Source organism: Pectinophora gossypiella, chromosome 8 (assembly GCF_024362695.1).
Source record: "Pectinophora gossypiella chromosome 8, ilPecGoss1.1, whole genome shotgun sequence".
In the NCBI taxonomy this organism is placed as follows: domain Eukaryota; kingdom Metazoa; phylum Arthropoda; class Insecta; order Lepidoptera; family Gelechiidae; genus Pectinophora; species Pectinophora gossypiella.
In genome coordinates, this window is record NC_065411.1 from 3,027,827 (window position 1) to 3,054,386 (window position 26,560).

At 37.3% G+C, this 26,560-nt stretch overlaps 1 protein-coding gene across 2 annotated transcripts in view; it reads right to left on the bottom strand.

The window, feature by feature from the left end:
- LOC126368840 (heme peroxidase 2) overlaps positions 1-24,725 on the bottom strand; it is a 78,937-nt gene extending 54,212 nt beyond the window's left edge. The window contains exon 1 of one of the 2 annotated variants that reach the window (XM_050013004.1): positions 24,467-24,725. In XM_050013004.1, the coding sequence (XP_049868961.1) occupies positions 24,467-24,483 (17 nt within the window). In that variant the 5' untranslated portion in view covers positions 24,484-24,725. Of the gene's footprint in view, positions 1-6,957; positions 6,999-24,466 lie in introns of those variants that run through there. The other variant, XM_050013003.1, reaches the window with a different exon arrangement.
- Positions 24,726-26,560: the final 1,835 nt, after the last annotated feature.

The following is a 26,560-nucleotide window of genomic DNA, read 5'->3' on the forward strand; positions in this document are numbered from 1 at the left end:
TACGTAAGTACGGCAATTAAGAAATATTTTTGTAATACGCAAACATACTACTGGCATATAATTATGCTTATGTGTACTTACCTACGTATAAACAATGGTGTTGATTCCCGTAGACACCATCTAATTTTATTTTAAGTTATACCTGTCATTTTCTTATCCACCGAAAAGGAAAGGGATGGGTAATCGACAGGCATAAAATTTATGGATCACACGTCAATTTTTAGGCAGGAATTTGGCGTCAAACGGGTTGCATACCAGCGAGATGCCAATTTTATTCGCCTGGGTTATTCTTTCTTTTTAAAATTAACAATTCTCAATCATCCGTCTCTTTTCTTTTCGGCGGATAAGAAAATGACAGGTATAACTTAAAATAAAATTAGGAGATGTCTGCAGGAATTAAGATCAATACATTTCATTATAAAAAAAACTGTACTAGACGGACTATAAAGGGATTTGCATTATTATGAATATATATAAATAATATTTTGTCACTCGTCATTCTTATTCTATCGTCTGGGTTGTGAGGTGGATGATCAACCTCATCAACCCTGGTGCCAGGGTTATTTTTGGGCCACCAAAGACCCCTAACATGGCTTATGACTACGACTACGTACGTGACTACGTACTTACATCAGTAAGTAGTAACTGGGATTACCGCCTCGCTTTGCTGTACCTTCATTCGGATCATTTTACTTTCGGACATTGGGGTGATCAGTCTGCAATGTCCTAACCAAACCAGGGATCACAAAGAGGTTTTTGTGATATGTCCCCACGGGGATTAGAACCCGGGACATCCGGATTGTGAGCCCAACGCTTAACCACTGGACCACAGCTGTTAAAATGTATAAAAAAGCGTATCAACTGCTTGTCGGATACCGTTGGCCCGTTTGAATCGACACTAAATGAAGTAGTGTTTAGATTTTGCTACGAAGTTCGATCACTTGGAAAAAAATATGTAGGTAGACAAAAGCGTGATTTAGTATGAGGTGTGACTACTTGTATATGGGTGTTGGTGTATTCTCACGCCACTTTATGTTGAATTAAAAACATGCAAATAAGAATCCATAGTCACGCAATCTGTATGAGTATAGTGCTGTCAATCTGCGATATGATGTTGGTACATCGTCTTTGTACTCTACAACGCAATGACATGCAACCGAAATTTACATATTGTTGGGAAAATTGCTGACAGATAAGAGAATCCGCGATAGCCCTCAATAGTGTAGTTTCCAACTAATCAAATCAGTTACTTTTTACTAAACGTCAATACACGAAATTACTATGGCATTTGTACGAAAAAGCAACCTGTGACGTCATAGAAAAACGTGACAAAATCTCGGACTATTTTATTAAAATGCATTAATAAGTTAAATAGAAAAAATAAAACGTTTTTGTCACCTTTACAGCTGTCTTTATTTAGTAATAAGAATTTCATATGAGTTTGAATTCAGGTCTGGTAAGTAGATAAAAGGCTAGTTTCCACCTAGTCAAATCAGTTACTTTTTAATAAACGTCAAAACATGAACAAACTTTGAAGCCTCTACATAAAAGATAAAAATAAATTACTAAGTATGGAATTTGTACGAAATAGTACACTGTGACGCGATAAAATGTCGAACTTATTATTACGTTTTTCTTGATTAAAAATTAATAAGTTAAAAATAGTAAAAAAAAGGTTTGTCGTCAATTTTAAATCTATCTTTATTAAGTAATCAGAATTTCATAATTTAAATTGACTTAGGAAACTACCCAATTGTCACGTGGTTTCCAAAATTTGTGCCGGTTAATGGCAATAGGCTCGCCCCCTATTGCATAGAACTTAAACAGAGATGGCGAGGAGTGGGTGTAATACTAGGCATCTCTATCTATCCCTTGGTGATATATGTGTCATGCTAAGTTAACCACGACGTTTCTCAAGTTCCCGATTTGAAACCGACTACAAACTACCTACACATGAATTTAAGAGCCACGCTCTTGTCGGTGTAGCATTCTCCATACTACTTTTTAAGGAAAAATAGAGCAGTGGTTTCCCTCTTGCCTTCCGAAAAATTCTGTGTGTGTGTGTTATCAAATACTGTGTTGCCAATATACGGCGTCTTAGCTGCCTCCCAAGATACGAGTTTCTTTTCAAATTTAAGTCGAGATGTTTGATAATTTTAATAACCTTTGCATATAAATTATTAAATGTCTGCTGCATAGAACAATTGGAAACTCCCTCCAAGTCCTCTATAATTATAAAAGCATAGAATATTTTATAACCGTTATTAAAAGTCTATATCTTTTGAAAGATGCATGTTTTATTATTGTTGAAATTAAACAACCTTGAGTGTACCACAATTCATTTACATATTATTTAATAATTCATATTTTTTGGCAATCTTTCGGTGTAACGGTCGATGAACGAAAGTCTACTTCTGTTGTATAACATGATATCCAGGGTAGCTGTCATCGTCAGTCAGTTGAGCAGCGTGGTGGAGTATGCTCCATACTCCCTCTGGTTGATTGTGGGGAGGTGTCTTGGGATGGATGTACCTCTGACTACCCCAGTTGGAATAAAGTCGTGAGTATATGTGTTGTTTGTTTGTACCTAGCGATGAGATGTTCGGCATTTGACTTATATAAATAATAAATAAAATAAAATTTATAAGTTAAGTTGTATAAGTTTAGTAAAGTTGTATAAGAAAATAATTTATTTTTTTAACATATAGATTGCTTTTTAGAGACATAATATGAATTAATATGTATTTTTTATCGTAACTCAAAAAAGGACGTGCACTGAATATTTCCGCGCAAAGTGGTGAGGTAAGCGGCGCAGGCGCACCGATGCGGGTCTTGAGCAACCCGCGCGTGATCACGTGAGCTGGAGGTTCGTTTACTAGGGTCTACTCCTCGCATCACTATAATGGTTAGCTATTACAAAACGCCTGATAATAAATGCTGACACATTTTTGCGGTATTTGTAAACATATTTCACGCTTGTCAGGGGTATTATAATTATATCGTGTTTGAAATTGTTGTGGTTTCGTTATGTACGTACGTATAAGTTATTGTATATATCACAAAGAGAAAATTAAATCTGACTTGGATTTGAACGCGCAGCTTTTTTTTGACATGACTTATTGTAGATTTGCCGCAGATGGCATTAACTACTTGGCCGGATAAATGGGATAATGAAGGCTCTCGCCTTCAGCGCTCCCCATTTACCGGGTGAGAACCCGGTACAACGTTTAAGACAACAGGCCTGAGGGTGCCCAGTTGGGCTCGTACCTCGGCTCAGGGCGTCGTCTGAAAGGAAAAATATTTGAAAGAATTAATCGACCCTAGAGGGTCGAAAGCGATAAGCGCTGATTGAGGGAAGTCGTCGACCACGCGGGTCCTGAAGCGTTTGTTGTCGCGTGCTGATTGGCCGCCTCTATGGCTAGAGTAATCAGGTCATCAGGATAGTTTACGTCCTTCGATGAACCCGCAGCACACCCCGGACACTACATACAAAACAACTCGTTTTACACAGACACTACACATTGACGTTACCTTACAAGCGCATCTGTGTGTGTGACGTCTGTTGCCATACAATTGCAGACTTCAGATTGCAGATTATAGGTAACTATGGTTTGCACATGGACAGGAGGAGGACTCGATGGTGTTATGATTGAGCCGCCAAAGGCCCCAGACATGGCTCATGTAACGATTACTCACTTACATCAGTAAATAGTAACCGGGACCAACGGCTTAACGTGCCTTCCGAAGCACGGACCATCTTACTTTCGGACAATCAACTTAGGGATCACAAAGTGATTTTTGGATTCGGACCCGGGGCCTCCGGATCGTGAGTCCAACGCTCAACCACTGGACCACAGAGGCCGTTAAACACTATAATGTCTGACAACAAAAGTTGATCATTTTGTTAAAGAACACGACTTTTTATGCCTCATCAATTTTCCTTTTATTTCAAAAACAAAATACGACAACGGCGATCTTCATTGCAAAACTGATTGGGCAGGTAAACCGTGTCGATTCGGCATCTTTGCACAACGGATATTACCCACAATCGGTGATCACAGATCAGCCACGGTAAGTGATGTTACAACTAACTAGTGTCGACAAGTGTGTCGATTACTCGAGTCATTTTTGTTTTTAATCGAGTTGCCGAGTCGATCGCAAAATCGACTTTCATACATGAGATTACGCTTATTTCCCGTTGGGGTAAGCAAAGACCACGCAATTCCACTTACTACGATCCTGACACTCCACTTTCACTTCTTCCACTCTCATCAAAGTCTTCATGCATGCTCGCCGGTTTAGAGTACCGTCACGAGCATTAATATGTATACACTTTAGTACCATGTCACATTAACTTTTTTAACAAATTAAACCGTAAGTCTCATTAAATGTCAAATATGATAGTGCGACAGGGTTCTAAAGTGGGTACATGATATTGCTCATTACTGTACTCTTGACTTTCATTATTTACTGCAATATCTGAGTTTGACGTCCAGCTTAACGGATATATTAGTGTCTATTCAGGCGGATACAAACTTAACCTAATTTTAGTTTGACAGCTCGTAATTGAATGCCGTCCTTCACTTACCATACGTGCAAGAAAGAGATAGAGTAGGTTTTAGTACTTTCAAATTAGCTCAACATTAAGTTTGTGATTGTCCGAACCGGCGTCATTATGTGATCTATGAAGCACTGTGCCTTTAATCTAAAAGTTGAAAATTCTCTAAGTATATAATGTACTAAAAATAACCAGACCATTTAAATTTTAAATTAACTTGTCGAATTGACGCACGAATGAGTCAAATACCTAAAATAAAATTAGGTATCCAGCGCTGTCAAACTTAGAAATCGATTTTGCAAAAACAAATCGATTTTCTCGATTCGAGATTATAGGTATGTAACTGGTACCTTCACTAGCTCCGGATCCAATGACTGAAAACACGTGATGTGGTGTAACCCTATCGAATTGACGTTAATAACTCATTGGGTAACTAAATAAGATTTAAAAAGCCTAACAACAAAATAACTTACTGAAAAATTATTGCATTACATTTTAGGATAGTTTCAGCGAAATAATGGCGTCTCCTATTATATGGGACTATAGACATAGCTGGCGAGGAGTGTGGTATATAATATAGACCGCTGCCTACTCCATTAGAAATCGAGTTGTGATGCTATGTTATGTTGATATCACATAAAATAGCAGTGTAAATCAATAAATAAGTCATAAGTAGTGTTGAAAGGCGGTCCAGGCGCTCTATATCGGGCGAGCCCTTTCATTGTATTTCACAATACATTACAACGTTAATGCGTGTTGTGGGTATGGTGTCGGGAGAAACCCTCTTGGGGTTTAACGACGTCATATTAATAAAAAATAAAAAAAAAACAATATTATTTTTTTGCTCATAAAACAATAAAGGTAACAAATAAAAAAATAATATTAAATAATATTTATAACGTTATGTGAATAAATAATAAATAAATAAAAGATATTTCTGCTATACTTATTAAAATACGCAACCGCTATCAGAAGTTAGCATACGCGCAACATATCGTAACACTTCGTAACACAATTAGCGGTACGCAAACGCATAAATTCAACAACTCAAACTATCAGTTAAAGAATTCCGTTTGACCCGCGGCACCCGGCCGAATTAGACCCGGTGTCTACACGGAGGCGTAAATATTGGATAAAGTGGTCTTGTGACTTAGTGTGGCAATGTCTTGCAAAACTGAGTACTAGGAGGGAAACAAGTTACCTAACGTCTCACAATGGCGGGCGCCTGACGTGAGATTTGCTAAGGGAGATCCATAAATTTCTCACTTCATATGTACCATGTTTTGTTGGGAATATGACTAATACTATTGGCAAATGTAATCGTATGTGAGTAATAAGTAACTAGTTGTTACAGACAGTAGGTGAGTATGTTATGTTATTGAAAAGTAAAAGATCTGAAATATCAGTGTGATTGTACAGTGTTATTAGTATAGTGTCAATATCAGTGTAGTAATGTGTATTGTCTGTCTGGAGGTGGAGGCTTGGAGTCCTAAAACACATTATCATGTATTTTGTAGAGGAAATAAAGATTTTTGTTTACTTAAGTACTTATAAATTGGCTTATACTTAAGTATCACTTACTAAATAATAATTTAGACAGAAAGAAAGAGAATTTTTTGAACATGAAGTGTGTGCTAATAACTCAAAAGTGATACAACTCGAGTTGTATTACTTTTCACCGACGGTACAGTTATATACTTTGGTTGTGCATTATTCAGAAGTTGTTCACGTTCATCCATAAGCATATTGTATTTATAGACAAGCTCAAACTTTTAAATTTAGAATAAAAAACATACATACATACATACATAAACTCACGCCTATTTCCCACCGGGGTAAGCAGAGACTATAGAATTCCATTTGCTTCGATCCTGACACACTTCTCTTGCCTCCTCCACACTCATCAATCGCAAAAAAGAATAAAAAAAAGAGGATTTTTTAGTATTTCTAACGCACAGAGTAATTCTAAGAATATCTCTTTGCGCGTTGTGATTTCAAGGAACTATCGCAGTAAAGAAATTGCGGCGTGAATAGAGGCGTTTTTCTCACTTACACTTAAGCACATAAATACTTACTTAAATACTATGCTATACTTGCTTAAGTACTTTAATGTAAAGCTATTCGTTAGTACTTATTTTACCAATGACAAACCACATATTGGATAGGATGTTTATATCCAAAATGTACTCGTAAAATGTATTTATTTAAATTCTGGATAACACAAAACCCAATTTGATAACAAGAAGACTAAAAGGAAAGGGAGAAGAGGGGGAAACTTTAGGGTTAAAAACTCTATGATTTGTATAAAAATGGTTAGATTAAAATCCGAAGATGGACATAGAGGAAATTATGAGGAGCGTTGATACCTACTTACTTCCCTGTTTGGATTTTTTACTTACAGTATTAGGCATGACAAATATTCCATGGTAGTCGTGGTAGCCCAGTTGGTAGAACGCTTGCCTCTCACTTTGAGATCGCAGGTTCGAACCCAGCACAGGCCTAAACCAATGATTGTCGAATTTATTTTCAAATTCATGTTTGGATCATAAATGATTATCACGTGCTCAGCGGTGAAGGAGAACATCGTGAGGAAACCCACATTCTGAGAAATGTATTTTCGGAGGTATGTTACCTAACCTGTATTGGGCTGGTTTTCCCTTCGCGGGTTGGAAGGTCAGACAGGCAGTCGTTTCTGTAAAAAACCGGACCTGTCAAATCTTCAGTTTAGGTAAGCGGACAATGTGAAAAACGGGATGATGTTAGGGAGATGATAACATACATTAAGCTGAATGAAAAACTATGTCTATCATAATATATAATTTTTTAAACCGTTTTTTGACGTGACTTATTGTAGATTTACGGCAAATGGCATTACGTGACAGGATTTTAAACCGAAAGTATACAACAGTCTATACAACACTTGTAATTAAATGTGGCACCAACAAACTTGATAGGTATTTTTAATTTCTTTAAACGTGGAAGCCGGAGTGAAGGTTGCTGTGACCTTGCTCGGGAAGGTAGTCCTAGAGTCGTTACACTTTTAATTGCTCCACGACAGAGTTGCAAGATCATAAGAACGTATAATATATTCTAATACATCGACCTTTTATCGCTAAGTTCTTTGGTGAGCGAATAAAAACATAGAACTCGTCAAACTGCTTATCTTCCTGTCTTTAAAAAAGGCCAAAAGTTCTTTTTTTGAATAATGAACGATTACATGAGCTGCGGTCGCCCAGTTGGCAGAACGCTCGACTCTGTGAGGTCGCAGGTAATACCAACGCGAGCCTAAACGATTTTCGAATTTATTTTCAAATTCATGTTTAAGTAGATCATAAATTAAAATCGACGTTCCCGAGAAATGAGTTTTAGAGGTATTGTGACTGTTTTGGGCTGGTTTTCCCTTTAAGGATTGTAAGATCAAGATCGCTTCTGGGTCGTTCTTCTTTTTTATCGACAATGATCTGTCCTTCGTTCTGCTTCTGATAAGTTATGTTTTAGAATTTTGTTTCATGTTTCCATTGTCCAAAAATATAGTTATCTTATTATACTCAAAATACAAGCAAAATACTAATCGGTTCCTCAATTAGTCCTTAAAGAAGCTTGATTGTTTTTCACAAAATTCTGTGACAGAGTGGTAAATTAAAATGCTGTCTCCGATGAAAAGGACCACTCTGTCACAATATTTTTTGGAATGTGTCTACAAAGAAAAGTATGTTACCAAGATAAAGAGAACCTCTAAATGGTCCTCTACAGACACATCTTTATATGATGTTTTAAAATATTTAATGCCGTTATAATTTTAAAGATGTTAAATCCGATAAATTGAGAAAATGTCTCTTTATTGTCGATAAAAAAGAAGAACGACCCTTCTATAGAAGTAACCCGGACCTGTCAAATCTTCAGGTTAGGTAAGCGGACCTGTCACCATACGAAAGTCAAAAGCCCTCGAATAATGCGTGAGTAAATATGAATGTAAATCATATATAAATAATAATTAATTTACTTATTTATTTACTTACATTAAAATACAAAAATATCTTTATACAGTAGGTAACATAGTTACGGTTTGAATCGTCAATTTTTACATAATGAACTCCGCCGCCTGAAACTATTGCAGCTTCGTCAAAAACTACTGCTACTGAAATCATTCGTTCAATGACGACACTTCATGTGACGTCACGAAACGGGGATCGCCATCTTGGCTGCTTGCGCGGTACGACAGAATCAAATCGATGTTCGATTTGCTTCGTCTTAGCCGGCAGGGCCCCTGTATAGCCGAGGAAAAGAAGCTGCACGAAATTGCAGCACTGGGCACTGGGCCCTAGATGTTCTTAAAAAAATAAAATTTATATTTAGCCCATAATAATAGGGGCAAAAGCCACAGGCCAGTGTTTATGCATAATGCGATGTTGTTTATGTCGTACTTAATTGTTTCATACATGTATGATCAATTGATTTATGAATACATTTTCCTTGCTCATAATGTTTATGTAAGTAATTGTTGCTTATATATTACTTATTATCCAGGAAAGTACCTATAATGTTAAACTTGATTAGCTTAAGCGGAAAATTATGATATTTATATCCTATTTAATTTATTGTTATTTTATGCACATGAATTATTTATTAATTAATTATATTAGCACGTAAATATAATGTATTTACTGTGTTGTGGCTAATTATTATAATGACAATGTTACCGAATATTTTCATGATGACAATATGGTAAAGGTATTTTTTTTATACTTTGCATTCCGTGCCTAGGGAAACTGACAAAGAGAAAATTAAATCGAAAATGTCTGACTCGGACGGGGTTTGAACCCGCAGCTCTTTGAAGCCGGGACGAGCCTGTTAACCATAACCATTACACCACCCATCTGGTCCAATTCTATGTATGGGATTTTTTCGATCTATAATAATAATAATAAATAATAATAATAAAAATTCTTTATTACTCAAACAAGGTACAATTTAAACATTTTAACAGCGAGCCCTGCACTAGGGATCATCCTGTATCATTTCAAATCAAATCAAATATACTGCACAGAACTAAAATTTCAACAATCAGACATAACTTATTTATTTCATTGTTACTATTCTGAATATAATGTAGATAATGGGTTCTGTTTTTCTATCTAGAACTAAAGTCAATCCTGTTTATACTCGTATTTATCTCGGTCATGTGAAAACACAAACTATTAATGAATTTCCCCGAAGCAAAGGTTATATAAGCTATCAATCACGAACAAAGCAAATACTAACAATTTTCTAGATGCGAGACAGATTCTCACGGTTATAATGACCGCGCAACGTGCTGTAGAAACGGGCATGGTTAATCTGATAACGATATAACATCAAAGTAAACTGCTAATTTGTAATAAGTATAAAATAACTTAAGCTCACGACTATATCCTAGGTAGAGTTAAATACATCGCAATTGATGTATGCCTTAAATTATGGATTAGATAAAGCATAAATATAACGGGTGTAAGTGAGATCCTAACTAAAACTTTGAGGGACTATTCAGACTGAATTTTTCGTCGCAACTGTCGTCGTCACTAATACCCATATTATAAAATTCATGAACATTTTTGTTTTTTTTTTTATTATTTTCAATTCTATTCTTTTGCGATGTAAAATTCCACTTGATATTAACTCATAATAATGAGCTGAATCATCCCTCTCATATACGTAGGTACGGGTGTTAGTGACACCGTAACGAATACGGAATTTTTCGTCGCAAAAGTATGGAACTGAGAATAATTAAAAAAAAACAAAAATAGTCACGAATTGTATATATATATATATATACAGGGTGTTAGTGACATCGTAACGAAAACTTTGAGGCATGATTCAGACCATGAATCCGAGGTGACATGAAGTGGAATTTTCCAACGCAATAGTATAGAATTGAAAATAATTTCAAAAATCACAAAAAGTACGGGACAAAAAAAAAAAATCACTTGACATTAACTCAGAACAATGGTCTAAATTATCCCCCTTAGTATTCATTACGATGTCACTAACACCCTGTACTTATTGATACTTATAGTTCGACGACCGAACTAGCTTTAAGACAAACATAAGACTGCTGATAAAATCGTAGCTTCCGAAGGCATTTCCGTTCTTTGTGCAATCAAGTTTAGTAGATCTTTTCATTGTTTAGATTCTGTCGATAATGGAGGATCAGCTGATTGGCCTGTAATTACTTCCTAACATAAAGTGGTCATGACCTTTGCTTTGAAACACGATTTCTCGTATGCAAGCGTTTTAAATAATAGATTAATAATTTATTTTCGATGGTAATTTCTATTGAGCCGTGGTAGCCCAGACGGTGGAACGCTTGTCTCTCACTTTGACGCCGCGAGTAAACACATAACTACGATAGCTCTACTGCTTCTCAAATTCCATCTAAGCTACATACCAGCAATATATTATATTTTATGTAGTAGGCTGCAATTTTACCATTCCAGGATGGTTACCATGGTGACTCCCCACCAACTCCCGTTTGTCAATCAAATCGTGTAGTCTAATAGCAAATCGGAAGGGTGTAACCATGGTAACCACGATGTCGAGCGGTTTTGTAGTTGGTGGTAACCACCCGTGATCTTGACGCATCTAGCCCGACGGACAGGTATGTGTAATAACCGCTTAAGTCTCATATAACCAGCTCACCACCTACGATTCTGATACTGTTTATGTTTTGGGGCTGGCAGCGGTTCGAGCCCGCTGAATCCCTCTTTGCTTTGCAGATATAACCTAATCACGTTCAGTAGGGTACGTTCTAGTACACAACACAGTTTTTGACGTTCAAAAAATTTATTACACCTCCCTCAGTTCACCACCAATCATTTATTCACCATTATAGCGCACATTTATTGGTTAGACGCAACCAGTCATGAAGCCAGTTCCTTCTTTTGCTCCCTACCTCGTAATGTAAAACTTTTGTCTCTCTCCCGTGTGTGCGCGGGAGCGCGGGCGGGGAACGACCGCTGATTGGCCGACAGTTGGCGGCAGTTTTCAAGTCGCCACAATGTGTATAATATCAGAATGTAGAAACGTTAGTTCCGGTACTTTTAATGCAACGTTTTTTGTCTCAATCTAATCTGTGTATTGAAAATCGCTTCCGTGTATTAAATTGTCTTCCTTGTACTGAAACAATTAGTTTTTAATTTTTTAATTATTTAAGTTCTTGAGTATAGTTAATGAGTATTATATAAACATTGGGAAGTTCTTAACACGATTGCATTTCGATATTTTTTTAATAGGAAATATATTATAATATTGTTTGCGGAAATAAGGGATGTAACTTACTGAGACGCCATGGCCCCGTTGCCGGCGACAGTCGCCATACGATCATGTTAAAAATGGCATACGATTCACAGTTACCGTTCTACAAGCAGTCATCATCATCATCAGCCCATTAACGTCCCCACTGCTGGGGCACGGGCCTTCCCTATGGATGGATAGGGAGATCGGGCCTTAAACCATCACGCGGGCCCAGTGCGGATTGATGGTTATTAACGACTGCTATTGCAGCCGCGATCAACGTCTTAACTTGTCTTTCGAAGCACGGAGGAGCTCGACATGACAAGCTACAAGCAGTATTATTCTTTATTCTATGCCAACAGTGAGCTATATAAAATCACGACTATATTATCAATAGGGGTAGTCAGAGGTACATCTATCGCAAGATGAACTGAGTACACACGCTTCACCGAGCTTTCTGTTAGACCTAACGTGATGGCTGGTGAGCGTCGTCGTCTATTATGGTCGAGGCAACTGTGTAAGTGAAAATCACACGTAAGGTAAATTAATCATGAAATCGTAAGCCCAACGCTCAACCACTGGACCACGGAGGCCGTTAGGCGTAGTTAGGAAGACTTTAGGAACCATTATACAACCAGTTGTCCTACTTTGTACCGCAACTGTGCTACGCAACTAGCGTCGCCCGCATACAAACATCAACCATTACGTTTTATCTACATATTACGACATCGAGTAATGTCACGGCTACGATATCTATATACTACGGTACCTACCTATATAATACCTAATTTCCAAACCGGGACACCGGGTGAGAGCCCTCAGTGCTTTCCATTTGGAGTGTCAACGACTGGGTCCTTGGAGCGATCTCATAGGCATATTATTCTTTTATGATAATGTCATTTGTATATTTTTCGATTTTTTTTTGTATTGTCAAATCTTTAATAAATTCAGCTATAACATTCAGCGCGGATTGGTTTTATTTAAAAGTGGAATTAGTCAAGTTATGGATGCCATACGAGACAAAAAAAACGATAACCCCAATACTAAATTAAATTAGTTTCTTTTTCCTTTTACACATGACTTATTGTGCCACAAGTTATTAGTAAGATTAACCACTATGCCAGACAAAATATTCATGAAGTTACATGACAATATTTAGGTCTTCTATCGTGTGGGCTGTGAGGTGGAGTACCAAACTCATCAACCCACACAATAACAATAAAAAAATATATTCAATATTTAGGTAATATCATTATATTAATTATATATGCAGATAAAATAATTTTCGGCCACAAAATTTTAGAAATTCGTAAATTTGCTCGTACCAAAATACCAAGATTTTTTTACTTACCTACCTGTACACCACTGCCCTATTTTTTCCTAAAAAGTAGCATGGAAAATGCTGCACTGACAAGAGCGTGGCTCTTAAATTGATGATGATGACTCGTACACTATCATAGTATGCAAATAAATAATATACTTAGAATATAAAATATTTTATAAATTGTAAAATTCAGCCGTTTATCGAGCAGGTATTAGAAACGAGTTATAAATGTTAAAATCTAATCGCGTAGGCAGCCTTCAGCCTAGGGGGTCAAAGGAATCAAAACTATTATGTCTAATAGCCCAGTCGTTAGGTAAAAATTGTAGATAAAACGTCTAGAATTGTTATTTTAAATCTACCGTGTGCGGTTATCGTGAGAAACGATTTTAGTCGGATATGACATAAGATCTTGGTTGTATGTACCTCGATATATGTATAATGTTATGAGCTTCAAGGCTCATAACTACACACTTATCATAGTGTTATTTTTTGACCTCCGAGGTCCAGTGGTTGAGCGTTGGGCTCACGATCCGGAGACCCCGGGTTCGAATCCCAGTGGAGACATATCACAAACATCACTTTGTGATGCCTAGTTTGGTTAGGACATCATAAGCTGATCACCTGATTGTCCAAAAAGTAAGATGATCCGTGCTTCGGAAGGCACGTTAAGCCGTTGGTCCCGGTTACTATTTACTGATGTAAGTACGTAGTCGTAACCTTGACATCAGGGTTGATGAGTGGTATTCCACCTCACAATCCACACGATAAGAAGAAGATATATGCTATTTATGTTACTACAGCTATCAAAATAACACTATTATTTTGATAGCTGTAGTAACATAAATAGCAGAAACGTAGAAATAAGTGACTTTCAATCATATAAAAATAACCCAATACCCAACCTTTCTTGTAGAGCCGATACCTAATTAAAGTTATTTACGTTACGCAATGTTATTACATATAATAACGATAAGTCACAATTTGAGGGGCGTTCTCTATACGGTTTCATCATTATACGGATATGTGGAATTTATGTTTAACTGGGCGTTAGTCGTTACAAAAGATGTATTTTCGAGATGGAATTTTGATTCGTTGTTTCCTGTTTTCATCTTTAACCGGAAATCTATGTAATTGTCATGTCGAAATAACTACCTATTAAGTATAAGAAAGTACAATTATCTTAAATGTTTTTGAGATGTACAAGATCATTGTACAACTCAATTGGCCACTTGACAGTTGTAACAATAAAATATATGAAATATGTCGGATATACTTAGTAGTTTATAGTTAATAGTAGTAGGCTGAGCTGTAAGCCATCTACATCTACAGGTGGCGGATAGTGGAACGGTTAGCTGCGAATATAAAAATAAGCAGTTCCCGACCAAACAACGACAGGATTAGCAGAACGTAGTGGGACTGGGACGGGCTAACCTATAAAATGCTACTTAGGTTCTATGACGATCTTGTGACGTAGCGAGTAGGCGCCGCTACTTCAAAAGCGCACCCCTGATGCCGGGCAGCAGCGGTATCAGTACTGGTTGGAGGCCGAGGATATGGATTCTGGTAGGGCTCTAGCTAGAACATCACCGATTGAGAAAATGGTCGATGTACTGCGGAACGGAAGCCGATTGGGACAACCACTGTTCTACACGCCCTATCTATGGAGTAATGGCGATTACTCCACCGACAAGAGCGCAGCAGAAGAAAGAAGAAGAAGAAAATAAGTAGTTTATCATTTAACGGTAATAGTCCAAAATAGTTTTTTTGTTAGCAACATTTTCAAATATTTTATTTTTACAAAATAAGAATGCGATTTTTTATCTGTGTATTCCAAGACCCGAAACACGGGCGGCCATGATTAAGCTTCGTGTGACGTCACATTTCACAAAATAAACAAAAACTATCTGTCAGGTTACAAAGTATACTGTTTGACAGTTTGTTAACTTATTGAAATTTGATGTCACTGGCCCAAATGTCAAGTGACCAATCGTTTTCGCGCGAAATTTGAAATGAATGACGAAAGAACGTTTATCTCTATTAATATATCAACCTTTTTTGAGAAAATAAAATATTTTAAGAGGTATAAAATAAGTGTGAGGGGTGGTGGTGGGGAGGGGGCGCGGTAAACCTAGCTCAGCCGTTCTATACATAGTATTATTATTCCTTATTCTCTACCTATACAATTGTCGTAGTGACAAAGAATTTAAGTACCGCGATTCTTGCATATATCTCACGTCATAACTTAGGTACTTACTACAATTTTCCTCCTACTTATTTAACAGACAAGTTTTCCTATCTATCTTGCCTGTATAATTAACTATAGTATAATATAATACATCTGCACATACCCCTGATAACAACGGTCATGAGTACTAATATGTATACACTTTGAAGAAACCATGTCACATTAACTTTATTGAGAAATTAAACCGTAAGTCTCATTAAATGTCAAATCTGATAGTGCGACGGGGTTCTAAAGTGGATACAGGATATTTCTCATGACTGCACGTTAGTGAGTAAAAAGTAAAAAAGTACAAATTCTTTATTTGCGTTGTAACACTATAGTAAAAGTACAATAATAAGATGTACTTTTACTATAGTGTTCTTCTTTTACTAGCATGTTCACGGTAGTACTATAGGCACACCATTGGACGGCCGACCACGGCCCACATTCGCACTAGGATCTAACCTGTATTGCGGAAGCAGAAGCGCGTCAGGCTACCAATACCGTACCAAGCACGTATTTCTGCATGTAACGTGACAAGCCATAATATCTCACTAAGTATGTTACTAGATTTGTAAACATATTCCCAACTAGATAAATTCTGTTTATTTGGGAATATGGATATAATGATTTATATTGTAATGGATTACAGCATGCAAATTAACATTAAATATAATTAAATGAAAGCCACTAGTGAGTGGAATTCTTTGCCGTCTTCTCTATTTCCGAATGTATATAATCCGGGTGCTTTCAAGACCAGAGTGAACAGGCACCTTCTGGACGAGCTCGTTCCATCTTAGGCCTCGTCAATGCCTTCACGCAAGTCTAGGGCCAAGAACAAACCCATCAAACGCAAAATGGGTAGCGTACGGTCACGAGCATTAATATGTATACACTTTGGTACCATGTCACATTAACTTTTTTTACAAATTGGACTGTGAGTCTTACTAAATGTCAAATACGTTAGTGCGACAGAGTCCTAAAGTGGGTACATTATATTGCTCATGACTGTACATGCACCCACTCCTCGCCAGATATGTTTAACTCCCAGGTAATAATTATGGACTGAGCCTATTGCCATTAACCGGGAGGAACCTGGAAACCACGCGATATCAATTATCTATGATCTCACCATGAATTCAATCTCATGGATTCGAATTGAGTGGTTTAGACCCCGAGCCAGGATTCGAACCCGATGTAAGTGACGAGTTCTCCGAACTGAGCTATCGAGGATTACCATTATACTGTTGATATATAATAAATATGAATATTGGAATCATCCAGGGATATTATTACTTGTGTGATTAATATATAATATTAGAGAGCTCTCCATAGGCCAGTAACCCCCGCCGCGCACCAATTCACCGCTAGATTTACCTCACCTCCTCTGGGTATTACTTTAGTCTAAAGTCAGACTCCAAATACGCCTCCGTTCAGCGTAGTATAACAAAAACAGTATACTCTTTTACCTAAAGTTAGCGTGCGGTAATATTGTGTAATATCCGAGGAAGGAAGGAATTCTTTCGCATTGTTATGCTGTAACGTTGCGCCGGCGCATGCCTCCTTACCTAAGCGAGTGACTGTAACATGCTTACTTTTGATGCTAACGTTACTTCATACCGAAGATTCGAGAGCAGCCGTGGAATCGGAATAATTATAATTAAATCTAATGTTTATAAATGTTGCATTAATACGTCATCTTGATTTAATTAAATCAGTAATTAATAATTAATTACGTTACTTTATTGTTTATGTTGAATAATTTTATTATCTGTATATGCCCAGTAATAATATTTAAGCTACTTTTTAATATAAATAGAATATTTTTTTACGATTATTTTTTAGCTGTCCATAAAGTTTACCAAAATATAAATATAAGACCCCACAAAACTAATTTCTCGGTCAGATAACAAGTCTGTGAGAGTGGAGTTCGCTTAAAAATATTATTTATTAAAATACAGTTAACTTATAGCTAAGAGACCTTGGATCGAGCTGTTAAGTAGTTAATTATTATACTTAAATAACAATTTTACTTACACTTAAATCTATTTTAATATCATAGTTAAATCGATTTTGGCAAATACAAATAGATTTTAACAGTCAATTTGAATACCATTAAGTAGGTACTTGTGTTACACTATGGTTGCCTTCATTTTATTTCTCTTCAGTTGGAGATTTCTACCAAAGTATCGCCTTTAAAACCTTTAATGATAAAGTCTACATTATCTAAAGATCTTCCGCATCGCACGCGCCGTAAGATTTTTCAGTTTTTAAAGAATTATGATCAATTTGAAAAATTTGTATGTCACAGTGACTTTATACGCGCCGAATTCTTCCGATGACGTCATTACTGCTGCCTATACGCGCACTTATGATGTAAGAAGCATTAGGTACCTCTAGGTGCGCGTTTCGGTTTGACCCTCCTTGTGTACCGAACGTACCATAGGCGCCTTGCAGACGATGAACAAAACCGCCTCTTTTTATTCTCTCTCTGGGGCCTTATTTTTGAATCACTCGCGTTCAACTCACGTTCGAAAATGTATACCTATTTTATACTATTTTATAGCAATATCGATAGTATTGCTTTGTGACGAGAGTATTGATTTTAATGTGCTATGAATACTATCGATAGTTCTATCGATATTCTTATCGATAGTCCTATTGATATTCCTGTACCATCGAGTATAGACGATTTTCAAGGTCAACTATCGCTTCTTAACTTTATACCTATGTTTCACACGTTATACATTCGCGGTTATTCTCGTCGCCTGCGCAGCGCCTAAGCGGCACTCGTCAACGAAAGTGAACTCGCCCGCGGCGCCCGCGGCTGGACGAAATCGAAAACGTCTTACATAAACGGAAAGTCCAACTTACTCCCTATTGCGTAAACCAGCCATGTTCGGGACATATTTGTTATTACATGTAAGCATGCCCGCGTAATCTTCCATACTTGTTGACCGTCTTAATGTTTTCCTAGTCGGTAAATTCATGAATATTACCTAAAGGTCACTTACTTTTACAATGACGAACTTTCTAGGCTACGGCCCAACAAAATATAAATGGCGCTGTACAGATTTAACGTGATAATTACCTAATTTATTTCATTGTCTCTGCTTACCCCAGTGGGAAATAGGCTAGAGTTTATGTATGTATGTATGTACGTACCTACTAACTCTAACCACATTATTAAAATCTATGCCCTAACCTAGGTTTTTCAACTAAGCATTTTTTTGTGACGTGAGTTATTGTAAGATTGGCGCAAATGGCGTTTAACTACTTGGCCGGACAAATGGGGAGCGCTGAAGGGTCTCATCCGGTACAAAATCTAAAACAACAGGCCTGAGAGTGCCCAGTTGGTCGCGAACCTCGGCTCAGGGCGTCGTCTGAGAGGACAATATTTGAAAATATTAATCAACCCTAGTGGGTCAGTTCCGGGGATCTGAATTGTTTGGTGTTGCGAGCTGATTGGCCGCCTCTATGGTTAGAGTAATCGGGTCGTCGGGATCGTATATTACGTCCTTCGGACGCCGATACTTTTCAGTACCGTCCCTGAGCCGTATTTGGAATTTGTATTTGGAAGCCGCAACTACCAGGGGACTTGGGTGGTGCGGAGCAGACTTGAAAAAACCTTTTGAAGCTAATTTAAGCAAAACTAATCATCTAAACACGAAAGATCATGATAATCCCGCGATCACACCAGCGTCCATACATATTTAAATAAGGCGGATTATAGATACATATAGAGTCACGCACAAGCACAAGCCGCTGGTAAGCTGGCAAACAGTAGCTAGTTATGCAATAGTCGCTTCAACCACGCGAGGCTCATATCAATGCTGACCCGCATTGCTGCAGAGTCAGGGTGAGTTACGTAACATCCCCTTTATAGATTTGTTATGTGTTTAGTAACATTACATGGAAATTCGCGAGTTTACACATACATACATAAGCGTGGCTTGCGTCTCCTCTCCGCGATGTTTGAATCTACACCACGATGTGTATGGAGAGAGTATTTGGCTTTTTGCGAGAAGATACTTTTTTATTTTCTATTATTATTTTTATATTTTTGTGTGATAATTATCTTTTACTTTTATAATTGTAATATTTTTGTGTTTTTCATGTAATTTTTTTAAAGTTTTATTTTTCTTTTTGTTTATTTTTTATTCATAGTTTATTTTGTATATTAGTTTTTATATTGTTTTCTTGTCATACAGCGCATTAGGTTACACTGTTATGTTGTATGTACCTTTATAAATAAATAAATAATAAACACACACCTATTGCCTAGAGTAAACAGACACTATGCAATTACATTTGCTTCGATCCTGAGATACTCGAGAGAGTTTTCTTTTGTTTGGTTCGTAGCTGCCGCATCCTCTATTTTTTTTTCTTTATTTAATTGAGTTTTGGATAAGCTTACTTTTTGTTTTTTAACACGTTCACTGTGTAAGTGAAAATTAGATATCAGCCAGTCACGTGAAATGTTATTTTTCGATAAATACATTGGAATTCATGTACATAGACACACTATGGCAAGAAAACATGTGCCCCACATATGGGACATGCACGTATGAGTTTCAAAAGTAAATGCCCATAACGAGGAAGATAACTCTAGCCTGATACAACCGTATCAGCTATCGTACAAGCCGCTAATATGTTAAAACAGGCTCATTATTCAAACACATATCTATTAAGACGCTGCTTGGGAGTAAATTATCGCAACAATGCGGTATGTCACGAGATATAGTCACATGTTTGCTTGTAATATACTCGTAAGTGCTTAGACGCGATATGCAAAATATTTACTAGTTTATAAAACTATTTATGTAAATTGTGAGCTCAGCTAGCTAAAAATATGTTATTAATTATATAGCTAATCATCATCATCCATTTAAGAGCCACGCTCTTGTCGGTGCAGCATTTTCTATGCTACTTTATTAGGGAAAAAGTGGTTTCCCTTTTACCTTCCGCCCCGCAGTACTCTCTGACGCAAGTGGGATGGCGCCCAGAGTAGTCTTTACAAAGCCATATTAGGACTCCTGTCCTCCGCCTCTGAATAGTACTGACAGTTACTGCTGCCCTCTGTCAGGTTCCAGGTTATAGTCCCTGTGACTTGCCTCGTGACTTTGAATAAGTAATAAAATACTAATTAAAGAAGCATAATAGTCACTATGGTCATGTGGTACTCCAGCTTGCTTCTCAATCAGGGAGTACCTGTTCGAATCCCGATACCGGACTTGCACCAATGAGTTAATTAATTTATCTTAAGAGCATGTTTTCACTAACACAGTTGGCTCGACCATTATAGTCGGTCATACGGCCACCTATCACGTTGAACTGCAAGTAAGCTCAATGAGGTGTGGGTATTTAGTTCATCTTGCGATGGATGTGCCTCTGACTACCCCCATTGGGATATAGTCGTGAGCTTATTTTATTTTATCTTTTGTAAAGAGAAATATAAAGAGCACAATAGGCGGCCTTATTGCTAAGTAGCAATCCCTTCCAGGGAACCTTTAAGTATGGGAGATATTTAAAATTATATAATATAGCGGGATAGTGCAGCAAAGGAATACGTGTACATATAAAAATAAAATTCTAAAATAGATACAATAATTTAAAATACTTTTTAGGAAAGTCAAAGTAGCCGCCAATTCCAGAGCTTCATAACTCTATTGAAGTTAATGATACCAAGAATCCACGAACTTTAGCCGAGTCTATTCGTCATTATTTCGATTCACTTGTCTAAGAAAAAAAACTCTTGAAAGTAAGTTTTGGTTAATTGAAAAACTTAAATTTGCTTGTTCACATCCGTCTATAATCTAGCGGATGTAACGCATTGCCCACGCTATTTTTATACACTCTCGCGCACACCTTTCTATTGTCGTCGTTTGTACGAAAAATTCGCAATAAAACTTGCTAAGGCCTTGTTTAAGCGCGTATATAGTTTAAGAAGTTCGGTGCGGTCAGCAGCGCGTTGAATTCAAACATAAGTCGAAGTCACACCCGCAGTCGAAGACGCATAAACAAGTGGTTTTTTAACAAAAATCACATCCAAATGTGACTTTTCTAAAGGCCCTTACGTGGTTTTCGCCATAAGGCGACGTTATGCAAATCGGGATTTCTACATACTCCAAATTATTCAACCAACTCACATGACAAGTCACATGATTCCAAATACTTTAGTGTTAAACAATTCTGAGAAATAGAACCTTGACACCATTATATTTAATCACGACCTTTTATACTAGACGTAATAATACGACAACTAAATCCTACCTGTGTTTTTTCTTAATTTAGTTTCATATAAATATGTACTTTAATGAAAGAAAGAAAGAAACATTTATTACTTCCGGACACCACAGACACAGACAGACAGGTACATTACATTTAACACAGGACAGAAACCACACGGAAATCAATAAGTACTTACACAGAGAAAAAAAATATATTCAAAACAAAAAAGAAAAACATACCAAAATCATAAAAACAATAATAATAAAACTAAGTATTCTAAATGCAACGCACTGACGGCCCGAACAAACACAAACATAACATAGCATCTCGCTTCTATCCCTGAAGGGTATCGTTTCAGAGGTGTATAGTTATTATAGTATATTAACACACTCCTAACAGGGGTGAGCTGAATTATTATAGATGTCAATTCTATAAATTCCAAACCTAAATTCAAACTAATAAAGTCGAATTTAGTGGTACTTTATTGTACACAACCTTGGACAGGAAATAATCTTCTTTTATGCAAAATAATTTGTTACTTATCGCAAGTACAGTCACACTTTAGAACCCTGTCGCACTATCATATTTGACATTTAATGAGGCTTACGGTTTAAATTGTAAAAAAAGTTAATGTGACATGGTTGCAAAGTGTATACATATTGGTACTCGTGACCGTACACTATTGTAATGTAACAATGCAAGATTTAATGTTACATTACATTTAGACGCGCAAACCAATGAGGATGTGCCTCCGGCAAAGTAGGTAGCTATCACGTTGGAAGCATATCTACTATAATTCACATCAAATAACCTCCTATTTTCAAGTCAGCTACAAAGAAAACAAGAGAAGAGTATTCATTTTTGTTAAAATCGATAAGTTTGGTTTTTCCCTAACATGCATGCATTATTTGGGTTCACATATAGCACCAATCGACAAAACGACATAATTATATCATTAGAATCGATAAAATGACATGTCAGTCCTACTGGAATCACTCGCCGGTGTAATGTTCAAATCTGAGCTGTTACATTACAAGCGAAGCTCCTAGTGATTGGCCGCCTTTAGAGGAAGGAAAAGAGAGGAAAATCTATTCTTACATTATTTACCTATACAATGCACATTGTGACTTAATATATGAATCATAACGAATAAGGTAACAACGAATCATAACCAGTAAGATATTAAAAACTATTAGCATTTTTTTCCATTTTTTTGATGTTTTGAGGACCAACCTACTTAGGCTGCTGCTTTCCAAATTTAAATAATTTTCAAATTACGAATTTCTGTAAACAATTCAGTTCTTAAAAAGAAAAACAAATCTTTGAAGCTCGTTCTGATACAACGGAGAGCTCTGGGTATCGCTTCTATATGCATAAAGCCTAACTCTTGTGAACACACAAATGATACAATTCGCTTACTTAACACAACTCTGTAAAAACAGAGACAGCGTGGTTTAAATCGCACAAAAGTATTTTTTCCCAATGGAATTTCTTAGTATAAGTGAGTTGAACTTTCCCATGCTCCGTAGGTATAATTATAGACAATTAACAGAAGGCTACACAAGTGTCAACATAGGCATAGAATAGACATTACTATGTGTAGAAAGGACATTGTCTGCCCTGCCCCGCACCAGATTCGATATTGATTTATCTCCTATGAATAGTATTAAATTAAATGGTAACATATACGCTTACGACTACATCCCATATACTACTATTGACTATATCCGTAGGTAGGTAGTCAGAGGTACATCAATCGCAAGATGAACTAAGTACTTACGCCTCACCAAGCTTTCTGACAGACCAACGTGATAGGTGGTGAGCCGTATCGCCGCCTATAATGGTCCAGCCAATTGTGTGAAAACTGCACTTAAGATAAATTAATAACTCATTGGTGCAAATTCGTGTTAATAATCCTAACAACCAGGGTTGCTGAGGTTGGTCATCGACCTCACAACCAACACGATAGAAGTATAAGAACGTCAATAACGAGTACTTATTACGAAGTGTATAATAGGGACACCAAAGGGTGAAGAACTCAACGGTTGCAGAGGCGAAGATAGGAGCCATTGGTACGGCAATGCAGGACGGAAGGCAAGAAGGAAACCACTGTCCTATTTTTGCCTAAAAAGTAGCATGGAAAATGCTGCACCGACAAGATTGGCTCTTAAATTGATGATGATTATAATAGGAACACCGAATGTGACATCTTAAAACACTTGGCATTATAATGCCATAAATTAGGATATTCTCTGTGAAATATTCTATCTGTATATTTATTGTGATATTATTTATGAGTTGTCTAAATTATTTGCTAATTAGTTTATAACTTGCATTTTTTCCGGGATGTTTGCCATTAAGTTTGGTGCACGGTTCAGGAAACCGATCACCGAGATAAAGCGCAAAGGTGAACAACATTCTATTTAAGGAGGCAGAGGCTTTGTTCATCTGTCTACATGAATTAATATCCGCTTTTTAGTATCACAGATTTAATTAAGTAAGCTGCCGCATCCTTGGAATTCTTGCTCGAGACATCCTATAAAATTGATTTTTATTAAGATATTCACCGTGTTCAGGACCATTTGTATGTACAAGCAACCAATCTATGAGCATTATTCAGTTAAGAATATGACTTAATGTTGATCTTGTGTCAGACGTTGGCATTGTCCTACATTTTGTAGACGCGAGGAATTCACATTTCAAAGTTTAGTCAGCGACAAAGGACAAATTGTATTTGCTATCTTGCTAAACTCTCAAATGAACCTTCAGCGATTCTCTAAACTGAGGTTTCTTACCTCTTAATTAATCCGAGTCGTGATGTAAACAATCTAAGTAATTGTCTAAAAAGGCAAAAACTTACGTTTTAAAAGTTCCCATGTTGCTGGCTGACAATAGGCACGTTAACAAAAAGTCACTCAGAAAAACATTTGATTAAAAACAAAGTAAAATAAACAAAGGAGCACGACTAGTTGGTTTGAATTTTGGAACACAATTTGAAGGGTTTCGGTTTAGATTCGATTTTCGAAACGGCCGCGCGCGTCGGAGCGAACTAGCCGAGTCGGCGGCGACGGCGGTGGTGTCGGAATGAGGCTGGGAGCGGAACGCGCCGTGGTCGGAGCCTGTCTGCACACTGGCCCGCGCAGCGCACGCCGCGCAGCCGCCCGCGCAGAGAGAAAGTTGCCAGTTATCAAACTTCGCGGTTACGTTCGACGATGACGCCGTCTTCCCCGGTTGCGTATTCGGTGACAAAATTTAAATTTTCGCGTCCCCAGCGCTACTGACACGGTGAGCGGCCGAAGTAGAGACGGAGTCCTACTTTTGTCTCTATTATGTTATCACAGTTTATTTTGTTTTGCTTGAGTACTTGCTGATAGCATTTCCGTTCATTACGTTATTTGATTGTGATCTTTTATTTAGCATTGCTTCATTTCAGATTATGATTTCTCGTTGCGATTAATTGGTATAAAATGTAGCTTCACAAATTCCGTCATATTATAACATTAAAACATTTTAGGTACCTCTACTCCGGAGTCTTTTTTGTCTTTCCAAGTTGGATCAAACGTTTTAGGACGAACATAGTATCTTATTGGGTGATTCTCATACGGTACCGCGCACGGACGCAGTTGGTGGTGAAGCGGTTAAGGTCGTGTTGACTTGTATGATATCCGCAGACGAAACCGCCTCACCGCGCGGTGCACGGCTACAAAATCTTCTTGTAAGAATCGCCTAAATGACTCGTGCATGTGTGCTACCCATCCTGTTAGGGTTTACGACCATAACTTTGTGTTTGTATCTGCAATTTGTTTAAAAAAAACACATAACGAGACTTCTTCGTAATACGGTGGCGTACTCTGGATTTCCAGTTAGAGATAACATGGAACAACATAAGGAAAATGAAGGTTCCAGGAATGTGCGCAAGAGTATATTATACCTACATTATACTAAAGGATGATAATGACTCTTAGTTATTTACGCTATTTTTTTAGATACTTACTTACATATTTTATTAGCTTTTTGGTACTTAATTCATCTTGCGATGGATGCACCTGTTATTTTTGGTGAAGTAACAGGGAATGTCTTTCATTATGGATATTGTGTAAATAGAACTTCACATATCCCAGTACGTATATAATGTACTGATGCATAATTATATGACCGTATGACGGTTGTAGTATCAAGTACATTTAAATTATAAATAGTAGGAAAGAATAAGTAGGAGTTAACATAATAAAAGTACTTGATACTATATTTATAAGAACAAAAAGTATCATTTGATGGTTATAATTCTAGCCATAGAGGCATCCAAACAGCTCGCGATACCGACCCCGCCGGCGTGGTCAACGATTTCACTCAATCAGCGCTTATCGCTATCGACCCACTAGGGTCAATTAATTCTTTCAAATATTTTTCCTCTCAGACTACACTCAGAGCCGAGGTTCGCGCCCAGCTGGGCACCCTCAGGCCTGTTGTCTTAAACGTTGTACCGGGTGAGAGCCTTCAGCGCTCCCCATTTTTCCGGCCAAGTAGTTAATGCCGTTTGCGGCAAATCTACAATAAATCACGTCGAAAAAATAAAAAGGTGGTTATGAACAGATGCTTAAAAACCTATTAGGAAGTGAAACAAGGTAAGTATGTAAAATTGTGGAGTGAGGATATGATAACACACGTACACACATGTCGTGATGTGAAAGTAAACACTGCTTTTTAACGTGACTCGTAGATTTGCTTTAGGTAGCATTCACTACTTGGCCGTACAAATGAGGACCGACAACATACATAAACTAACGCCTATTTCCCACCGGGATAAGCAGAGACTACGGAATTCCATTTGCTTCGATCCTGACACACTTCTCTTGCTTCCTCCACATTCATCAATCGTTTTATACACGCACGCCGGTTCAGAGTAGATCGTACTGAACCTTTTCTAAGGACATCTCCAATGTGGTCAATGTAT